This window comes from Anopheles maculipalpis, chromosome 3RL (genome assembly GCF_943734695.1).
Source record: "Anopheles maculipalpis chromosome 3RL, idAnoMacuDA_375_x, whole genome shotgun sequence".
In the NCBI taxonomy this organism is placed as follows: domain Eukaryota; kingdom Metazoa; phylum Arthropoda; class Insecta; order Diptera; family Culicidae; genus Anopheles; species Anopheles maculipalpis.
Genome location: NC_064872.1, coordinates 15,070,692 through 15,081,801, shown reverse-complemented (window position 1 = coordinate 15,081,801; position 11,110 = coordinate 15,070,692). Strand labels below are relative to the sequence as shown.

The following is an 11,110-nucleotide window of genomic DNA, read 5'->3' as shown; positions in this document are numbered from 1 at the left end:
AAGTTTTTATCTTCTCTTTGACGACAGCCAGTCCTTACGGCGAGGACGCGGTCCGGATGGGGTTAGAGCCCGGGTCCTGTCGTGTGAAGACCGGCCCCGCTGTCGCCTGTACCACCGGACCGGCCCATCCTCTTTGTGTGATGAACTAAACAAACATAATTTTTCTGCACACTATTGGTGACTTGGTCGTCCTATACATAAGGCCGTCTTTACCAATTCTCTTTCATGTTATTTAAACACTCTTTCTTTAGCATGTTTCGAGATGCCGCATATGACAGCATACACACACAGAGAAAAAAAAAACCCACACAACAATCATTTACCCGTCTGCCAGCACGAAAACGGTAAACATAAATTGCTTCTTTTGGACCGATGCCACACAATCTGAAGCGCAAATGCATTTCAAATATTAATGCAAACCGGAATTAAATACTAGACTCGTTCCAGTTATGTACGGGAGGGGCTGCTGGAAGACGATGGCACACCAAAAAGGAAAAAAATTAGGTCGATGCACAAGTGAACCATGTTGTGATGTTCAGTTATGCCCTAAGCAGAACCTTCCGTCTGCTGGCAAGAACGTAAAGATGGAACGATGTTTTCTGGTGCTCGTACCTCATGCTGATGGTGATACTTCCAGCCGATACACTATCGCAATGGTTACCGAAAGCAAACAGTGCCAATGGAAGAACGGATGCTACAGAACGATGCTAAGTCTGGGGAGCGGGTACAACATAAGTGTGGTTTTTGTTTAGCACAAACCAGCACAAAACTTATGTCAATGGGGAAGTGAAAAAATAAAATACACGCTCGAATCGACACTCTGGTATCGAGGATCTGCATGCATGGTACATTTGGAGAGACAAATCAACAAACAAGTCACCACGCATGCTAATGCTGTCACGACGGGACGGACTGTTCAAACAATAATGCTCACCGGAACGGTCAGTTGCACGAAATGTTATTCTTTGATTCTGGACTTTGGCAGCACTTGAGAGCTGCATGGCTTTCTCTGCATTTCAAAAACAGCTAAATAGTCAACATTTACATTTTCTTCACCAAAGATAAAGAAACTTTTGCTCGGCTTCTCTAAAAATAACCTCGTCCAGGGTGCTTTAAGTGCTCACCAGCTTATCTTGCAGCACCCATTGCGTTTGGTGCACCAAACGTTTCATCGATCGTTCGCATTGAAACTATACCCTCCTCGGGGTAAGGTTCGGAAAAGTGCACTGGAGACTGTATCGAGTGTGCAGTGCATGGGGAATTGCAGGAAGGTGTCGTCTATTGGGAGCGTCCGAGTGTGAAAATCGTCTGTCGAGTCGGTATCCCGCGTGGTTTGTTGATCCTGGACGAATATCGCATGCAAGATGAAGTACAGTCGATAAAGAGATAATACTTTTACACATTTCCTATTCCGGGGACAGTCACCCGTCGGTAGTATGGAGTCCGGTCCGCCATAGCAGTTTGATGTTGGATTTTTATGCTTCTGACTAGAAGAATCGTTGTCCGTTTCGCATATTCGAACAGACAGAAAAGCACAAAAAAGCCACCTGCAATGCGATGATAAATTATCACCCCATGCTGACTGTGTCCTTTCGGCGGGATTATCCATGAAATCCCTTTCAGGAGTAAGCCCGAGTGCGGGCAGTGTTAAAACATTAGGGATTAGGAGTGTGATTTACGTAGTGTGTATTTTGGTGTGATCATGTTACAAAACCATGTTCGTTTTGTTTCCTTTTAAGGTTAATGTCTTTTGGATATAGCTATGTTCTTTGCCGTCTTCTTGGTCAAACGTCCTGCTGGGTCAGACCGGCCATCTAGCGGCTTACTAGACTCATGACTACGGGGAAAGGAAGGAACCGGATGGAACTGACTATCCGTCAAAAAAAGTCCACTAAGTTAGTTTAAATAAGTATAGTAAATTCAATTACTATAAATTCTAGTCAGTTAAATTACGGATGACAGTAATACGTCCAGATCTTAGTCATGTTTTTATGTAAAAATTTATATAAAAAAATTGAAGGTAGGACTACCCATCAAGGGTACAATGGCGTATTTAATGATGTGTAGTAAGAGTGACCACCTGGAGCTACATCCGAAGATCCTCGTCAAAAGAAGCTTATCCAAAAAGCTACGTTCAAGGTAGCTACCAAAGTATGTGCAAGGGACCTAGCCCCAAAACCTATGTTTAACGAACCTCGTAACGTGTGATTGTACCAAATTAATGAATTTCATGGATTTTTCAATTAAACAGAAAAACATGTTTGAAGCAGATGTTTCGGAAATGAATGCTTCTATTCCCAGAAAAAAGTTTTTCAAACAATCCTCATAATTGAACGTTTTGCAGAAGTTTGCATCCGGAACATTCGGATTTCTCGCTTTTGTAAATTCAAATTATTATCGTAAAATATTGACCTGCTGATAGCTTTCACCCAACGTGCTTGCCCTTTTCGAAGTACGAGTTCGAATGCTATCCGATCCGGGTGTCGGAACTATCGTTCCGACTTGAGACCATCCATCTCTACCATTCCGAGTTCAGTTCCATTTCATCGCTCGTCGGTGGTGGATGTGTCGTGTGGAGTAAAATAATTTTCTGAAAATCTATGATTTTCCGTGTAATCAAATACGTAAAGTTATCGTGCGATGAGGAAAACGCGTTTCTAATCATCTGAATGAGAAGTTTCCTCGGAACAAAATGTGAAAATACACAGATGTGACCGTACCGCGAGTGTATTTCCCGGTTCGCCGCGTTTACGTGTAATGTTTTGGATGATGCAGTTTCCGGTGTTGTGTTTTATTTTCGGGAAGGTGCGTGGTTTTGCCCTCTGTTTTGTACATTTTTCCTTGAAAGGATGTTAATTTTGAAAGCAAATATCGTCCCCACGAACAACAAGTGTGTGTGGTGGTTACGCCGAGGTCAGCATAAATCGTTGTGAAAGTGTTTGTGGTGAGCGAGTGCGTGCGTATACACATGTTTATGTTTTTCTGAAATTATGTGTTTTGTGTTCGGCTTTTTCGCTAGCTGATAAGCTCTGGCGAAAGGTGTATGTTGGAAATTGTTATACGTGATTGCTTATCAAGTTTCACATTAAAGTGTTTCACAAATGTGTGCGATTGTGTACCGCATGCCTATTACCGTCTGCACGAAGGAGCAATCCTACAAATATAAATAGGTTTCAGTTTGTGCAGTTTGTGCGAAGGTGCAGTACAGTCGAAATGGGAAGATCAAGCCATAGAAATACCAGGTGCCTCACCGGGATGTGCAGGACCGTGGTGGGAAGTTTAATTTGTTTACTGCTCGCCGTAAATCATGTTGCAGCACAGCTTATAATCAACGTACAAAATCAGGTTAGTGGTGTAATAAATATTAATCTTCGTGAATGGTGTAATTACAATTTTCCAATTAAAAAAACTGGTTCCGGTGTGTACGGAGAAACAGTTTAGTTAATTTCAATTGCTAAGCTGCAAAACAAAACAAGCTGGAATTTTTGACATTTCTCGCCGACGACGGCAACGACATCATCTGTGCTAGGCTGCGTGTATGTGTGTGCGGTTGTATGCGCGCACCCCGAGACACAACATTGCACGATGTCACGAACACATGCGCGAGCGTGGCCAGTGCGACGGCGGATTCAGTGCTTCAGTGTGTTGGTGCATTATTTACCTCTTTGTTGCTCGCTGCGCTGTTCCTCCCTGCGTTTGGTTCGTAATGTTTTTCCAGCTTGGCCGTGTGTATGTTGAGACATCGTTGGGGTGGGTGAGGAAGTTGGAAAATATGGAGTTTCCCTGTGCCCAGCACGGAAAACGCTTCCTGTGTCAATGGCCCCTTTCTGTGATGTTGTTGCTTGCGTCCTCCAGGGGTAGTCTTTGCGCTGTTCTCGGAACTGATTATTTTCGTACCTTATTTGGACAACCACTCCATCATCTGCCCCGAGTAAGTGTGCTTTGGAGGAAAACTTCCGCGAGCTACGAAACTTCCCAGCGCCCGGCTCCACCAAGAAAATCCTCCCTTCCACCCACACCCCACGGGATGCCAGGGACGGAGAGTAAATTGTTAATTGAACCAAAATATCTCCAAGGTCTTGGCTGCTGATGGTGCTGTGTCGGAATAACAACATCAGGCAGCGGCAAATCGTGTTTGTGCTTAGCCAAATATTTGTCCAAATGTGGCCCATCTCCCCGTCCATTTCCCGGGTTTCAGGGGGAACGCATACGGGTGGGACTTTTTGAGCATTTTTTTTTCTCCCGTCCGTCCAATTTTTGACAAGAATTCTGTGTTTGCCAGCTCAGCGCCATCCGTATACCTTCGGCAATCTTTTCTATGCGGACACTGGTCCCCACATGTAAAGGCAAACCGTTGTTCCGTGATCGAGTGTTCCTTTTCGGCTTATCGATTATGCATTCGTGGTTGAAAAATTCCACGTACGGGATGGCACGTTTTGGGCCGACGATAAAGAATTAATGGTTAGTGAGAACCCTCCGCCGACCTTCTGCACAGGGTGTGCAGCCGCGCTAAGATGGGAATTATTTCAACCATTTTCGGGTATTCCCGGTACAACATTTTTTGAATACGTTTACGCCTTTTTTTTTCTGCTATTTTGGAGAACCTCAAATTCCTTTCTCAGGTTGGTTTTATCGTTTTTTTCGCTTATGGTGTACGTTATATATGAGAAGGATTTGGAAGTTTAAGCTCTAATCAATAAATTATGAACCATTTGAAGGAATTTAGTTTGTCAGAAATTGTAAATGAAATCTTCAATTGCTTCCCAATCTAATTATGTCATCTATTGTAATCTGAATAATCCGAACAAGGAGTGTTTATTGGACAATTACAGATTTGAGCTTACGTACCAAAAATGTTCTTGAAACTAAATGATAAATATATGGATCGGCCCACTAGGCTAGGAAAGGCGGCTTCGCTCTACTTTCGAATCAGTTAAGGAAGTCATAAATACAAGCCCGAGATCTTTTGAGGTCCTAAGAGTAGAGTGTAAGAAGAACAAACCATGAGTCCACCATTTGCATACTTGGTCGTAAAAGTTGTCGTACTCTTTATATTGAAAGTAAAGACATTACCCTATATTAACATTAACATAAATGGTCCGTAAAATCTCTTGACAATCGGAAGAAAGATTCCGAAATACACAGAGATTTTAATATGTTAGTTCTCATTAGTTTGGTAGTAAAAATTAATAACATCATTAAATAGCGTTAGTCAATGTTGATGGTTAAACATTAATAAATCTTTCAACTCATGGAAGTAATTAGGTCGGTCTTCTTCGGTCTTTATATAATTTATATTGCTTCAACTCATAACTATACTTTATACAGTTTTTCTTCTCCCCAATTTAATTTGGTTCAATAATTTGTATGTTTACTAAGTATAGCGAAAATTACATATATGTGGCCACCTCCTTTCCTTCACTGATCTTACCTTACGGAAGTATTAAAACATCAACTACATCAAAACAACACAATTGCACGCCGTGGCCGATTTCATCACCATGAAGCACACACGATGCATTATCCTGTTTTACGCCGTTTCATTCTGCTTTAAGGATTTATGGCCGCTGCATCAGCCGACCGGAAGCAATTGGGGATCGGTTTAGTGCTGTCCATAATAAAATATCCACTTTGTAGAAAAGTGCTTGCATTGCTCCCATTTGCTCCACATGCCCCAAAGGTGAAGTGTGGCCATCGTAAAGCAGCATAATTAAATATCGATAACATTAATCTGCATAATAACATCGTGCAGGCCATTCGGCAATGGCCGGTTTCGCTCAAAAGCACTCTACCCAGCGCATCGTTGACTTAATGTTGACGTAATTTATGGGCCAGTGCGCAGTTTTTTGACAAGAAGATCCACCACACGCGGTCAAAAGTGGAAAAACAAAAACCGGGCATGGCCTATACGGCTCTCTTGGGGAATATTGCTTTCACTGTACTTCATTCATCAGCAGCACACAAACACAGCAGTGGAGATGCACTCTCGTTACGGTTTCGAATCACGAGCATCATGTTGCACATGGTTGTTCTCGCACACGTGCTTTGTGTTTGCGTGTGGAAACGAGTGTGGGAGCGCCCATTGCGGGTGTAGTAGGTTTGTGTTGGCGAAAAAGTTTTCCTTCCACAAACAGAGCCGCGTGTTTATGAATGGAGAAGCATGGATCGAGTGGGCTAGCATTTTTGGGAAGGGGCAGCATCGAAAAGTAATTAGTTTTCACGCAGTCAGCAATTGAGTGGCCAATTCATCAAATGGTATTCGTTTGCACGAAGGAAACCGATGGGCCAATAGGAAAATGACTGCTTCACCCCGACCCATGGGGTGCCGGCAACCGTATGCAAATTTAGAAGCAGCGGTCGACCTATTCAATCATCGTGGATTGTTTGGTATTGGTGGAAAGAAGTGTAAACATATCGAAAAAAAATTATTAAGGCGTAGAAAATAGTGCTTAAAGCCAACAGTTATCGATTCTGTGGCATTATTATTTTGAATCGTTATGTAATGAAAGCATTAAACAAGTAGAGAGAATTGTAGCTATTTTTCATTTGATCATCCTTTGTACCAGTGATCCAAACAGCGGTTATAACCACACAAAATTTATTAGTCGTGAATATCCTACTCGTAGCCCTCCATGTGATAATTAGTCAAAATTAGCAACGAACGGCACTGGTAAAAAATAGCTTTTCTGGTAAAAAATAGCACGCTGACCGTTCAGTGTGTCGTCGATCGATGAGTGGAAGTTTGACATTAAATAATGCTCTTCTTTGGTTGTAGTGCAAAACAAATAATTATTTTTCGATTTTTTTAATATTATTAACCTAATTACTGTAAATTATCGTCAAATAAATTTTTTGAAAGATGTGTTTGTTTCGGTCAAAGCCGCAAGAACAGCGAAACAAAGCGAAACACTCAAAGAAGCGTTACGGAGCGTTACATTTTAATGTTTCGTTTCTGTCTGTTTCGGTCGTGTGTGTCCTCGGACAGTGAGAGTAACAGTGACTAAAATTTTTGTTGGGTAATTCTCAACTGGAAGTCCTTCCACGCATCCACTTCTTGACTTATCGTTGAGGCGTTGAAGAAGTTGAAAACATGGAAACGTTTATTATTACGTCAGCAATGGCTAATGTTCCATGTAAACGACCCTCAGCTGGAAGAAAAACAGGTCGTCCAGGAAACACTAGCAATATTTTTAGAATATGTTTATTGAATGTATAAATTGAATAACATTTAATGAATTTAGTTACGTACAGCAGTTGTTTTTTGCCATCTGAGTATAATCATGTTTCGTAGTCATGTGCTGAGTATAGTCATGTGTTCATATGCAGGTTATTGACAGATTATTTAAATTTTGATTTTATATTTAATTTTTGAAGGATTACAAAAATCCTATACATTTTATTCAAAGGTATTATTGCCAATATGGCCTGGCCGTTAAAAAAACTCAGATGTATTACATTCAAACACAATATACATAAATCGTCCCTGAACACCGCCAAAAAGTAAGCATCTCAATCGCTCGTATATCCCTTATAAGTTTTGCCTAACACATTAATCTGTCCCTTGTGTCGTCGTGCTTGTCGAAAACAAATGCTCCTAAGCAAAGCTTAACGCTCGACACTAATGTTGACGTACGGAACTCTCGTGTGTAATCTCATACCTTTCACTACATTTCATCCCATAGCGCCGAGACACTACGAAATAGAACTATGCTGCCTTGATGTGATGTGTTGTTGTAGAGTAACACACAAAAATGTAGCCTCCGTTTCGCTGACTGTAGCGTCGAAGAGGGCCGTAAGTTTCTTTTTGTCCGTCCGGATAAGTTATCCACCCGTCGTCGTCGTAGTTGAATTCAGGTGTAACTTTATCCTAAACCGGCTACCGGAGATGGTTGTTTGTTCGAACATTTACGAATACACGTTTTCCTTTTGGATGGCTTAGAGCGAATGCGTAATGCTAAATAACGATTTTCCACCAGCACGACACTGTCTAACCCTCTACCCCCCCACTGGCCTTGATTCCGGCAGGGTCTGATTGAACGAGGCACCACAAAATTATGGTGCTTCCTGCAGATTAGTACCATTGGGATCGATATGGGCGACGAATTGGGGGAACTTGGGAAGCAGAACGTCGCGTCCTCTCTCTCTTTCTCTTGGCATTGTGCGGCACACAGTGATTTGTGCCGTGGTTGAGACATTTGCCATCGTTCAACGGTTTTGTTAAGGGATGGTGTGTTCATCGGAAGCCTTCGTACGTGTCGGGATAAGTCAACCAGATCGTACGATTTGCTCCCAATCTAGACAGTGAAAGTTCGCCCGATGCAGCCGTCGATAGTGACGTTGGGTCTTTGGGTGCGTTGGATGGCAGGTTCTTTGACCGGGTCGAACGTGACGATGCGTGATTGCTTGTCTTGCCGTTTGGGCGAGGGCACGACGCCGTTTTTCTTCTGTCGGTTGCGGTTGCCAGAAAAGGATATCCAGTAGCAGGCTTGTAACGTACAAATGACTGTGGCTACGATTCGATACCTGGTGTGTAGGAAAACCTCAATGGCGCGTCTGGCAACCATCGCAATCTGGGAGCTAAGGAATGCTTTTACAAACCGACCCTTTTCTATGTTGGGAATATCTAAACTTGACACTATAGGTGCAGGTGAAGCAAATAGGAGAGCAGAATGACAATTTATTTTGTAATATCATAATTATCCTCACAACTGTTTCTTTTGACAGCTCTTTGGATCGAGCTTTTTAAATGATTCAATTATTTCGTTTCCTTACATCGATTTGATTGAAATTTTGTAATTTTGTAATGTAATTTTTTGACATTCTGATTGAGAAGTGGTTTCATAGGTTTTTGTCTTAAATCATAAAATTAATTCAATAATTTTTAGCATGAAAAAAAAAATATCCCACTGCGAATAACCCACTGTGCGTAAGTTTACGAGAGCCAATTCATTTTTCGTAGCTCGGTGCAAATTTATATTGAGAAAGCGGTCACGAAATTTAATCAGGACATTTCCCAGCGCACCGGGACATTACGCACACAGGTTTGCGGTGGAAGATCGGAATGTAGGGCCCCGTACCAATACATGTAGTAGAAAAATGTGCTCCACCCTAGATGCTTCTGCTGATGGGAGACGAACCGATCGACGCATTTCGGTTCGCCTTTCGATAATGGGCCCAAATAAGATTGACGGGTCGCAAGTCGTGACGGTATGAACCTTTCGTAGAGGTTTTCCTCTACAGAGGCTGTTCGGTAATCGATGTTTGCCTCTGCGTACGTGCATGCGTGTGCTCCGTAGGGGGGGGGGGGGGGGGGGTGAAGTGTTCTTGCGTGACAATGGCGCCCAGAGAGGCATATACGGTGCGGACGAGATTAAAGTTCGGCATTTTCATTAACAGCATTTTGGCGAAAGATAGCTCAAGTTGAAAGAGGATTGTAGGGGGCCTGATGTGTTTAGGAGCTTTCGATAAAATGTAAGTGTTGTGTTTGTATTTCAAAGAAGCTTAGATGAATCATCGTTTAAAATGTTTTAAGGACACAACTAATCAAAGACTGAAGGTTCTAAATTTAAACTCTAGACCCATTACAACACATTCGTAAAACAACTCAATTAGATTTATCACACACGTCAATGTTATGCATTCGCACACTGACATTTCACGTTGACTCTTTTGGCTTTGGTTTTTGATTTATTTCCCACAGTTATCAATCGTCCCTGGAACCATCGACGTGTATCGATCAACTCTACCTCTGTGTTATTTTTATTGTCTTTCGCCACTCACCGTTTGTTTATACACCATCCAGCTGAGGTATATTGATAGATGAGAACGAAACGAATATTTTATGCAATTCAATCGGTTATTCGAAAACAAATCATACCGCACAAAATGTTCCGCACCTATCCGCTTCATCCATCCGTCGGGTGCTGAAACCGAAAGAAGTCAATCGCATCAATCAGCTCGGAGGGAAAATGGTGGAGTGCCGAGAAGCATAGTGGAACTTTAGAGCGGGGTGTGATGATGGAGTACGCAGTATATTCAAACAAATCGAACAATGAAAGCAGTTGGTAGGCTTGGGTTTGGAGCCGACCAGAAAAAAAAAGGATGAGAAATCAACCCATCCGGCGTGTACCATTTGTGGGTATCATATTTTCGGTTTCGAGCCGACGTCGACGTTAGTATGGCTTTAGAAAATTCATATCGTTCGCCTTCCATGTTGCGACAGGACAGGCAAATGGGTAGAGAAAACGCTACTTCCCCTTCTCTTCCCGAGACGGTTTCCTTTCTTCGTTCGGTGTCCTTGCTCAACTTAACACGTCAGCTTGTCAACGAGATATCACGAATTTCCATCTGGGACGGGTACGCCGCATGGCCGCATGTTAGCGATGTTTTAGCTTTCTTTTTTTTTTTTTTACTCTGCTTCACGGGTTTATGTTTGAGCAATGGCAAGGTTCAGGCTCACGGGGTACGATGCTCACGTTTGTCTACGCTGTGCGTACGCTTAACGCACCGTGTAGAGCCCCCGGGAGCTTACAAGAAGGCCGTGCGTGTCTCAGTTCGCTGGCGTGCGTATCCGCGTAAAGCCTGTATTTGGCCGTGGCGCAAGCAAGCGTGTGCTCAGGCACTGTATGCGGATACAGTGCGACACGAAATTGTTATCGACCCGTCGACAAGGTTCAGCCTGCCCGGGGTACATAAACGGTCTTAGCATGCTTTATGTTGGCACACGTTTCGGAGGTAACTGCGTGCAAAATTTATAATTTATATTGATAATTAGATTGCTGTCGCTGAACCTTACGTATAGCTGTGTTTTTTTTATCAGTTTGAAGCATTAGAATTTAGTATACCAATATGAAATTCTTTTTCATGTTAGTATCATTTAATGGGTAGAACGTTTTGGTCCTTATATATTCTTACAAAATATTCATTATCCTATTTACACCAACTACAACATGCATGTTTTTTTAAAGTGATGGTATGCTCGTTCTTGTAGCAAAAGCGTCAATGCTCACTAAACATTTCCCTTAAAATGTAATAAAACAACTTTTAGCCCGCCCCTGTACAAATACTTCAGCCAGCAGTGTGTCTGCAGCCTTCGCATGATTTAGTGCAC

The 11,110-nt window shown here is 42.4% G+C and overlaps 1 protein-coding gene across 1 annotated transcript in view; it reads left to right on the top strand.

The window, feature by feature from the left end:
• The first annotated feature begins 3,214 nt into the window (after positions 1–3,214).
• The window catches only part of LOC126565224 (out at first protein), a 47,319-nt gene continuing 39,423 nt past the window's right edge, over positions 3,215–11,110 (top strand). Inside the window, exon 1 of the mRNA XM_050222381.1 lies at positions 3,215–3,345. Within this exon, the coding sequence (XP_050078338.1) occupies positions 3,256–3,345 (90 nt within the window). The 5' untranslated portion in view covers positions 3,215–3,255. The remainder of the gene's footprint in view (positions 3,346–11,110) is intronic.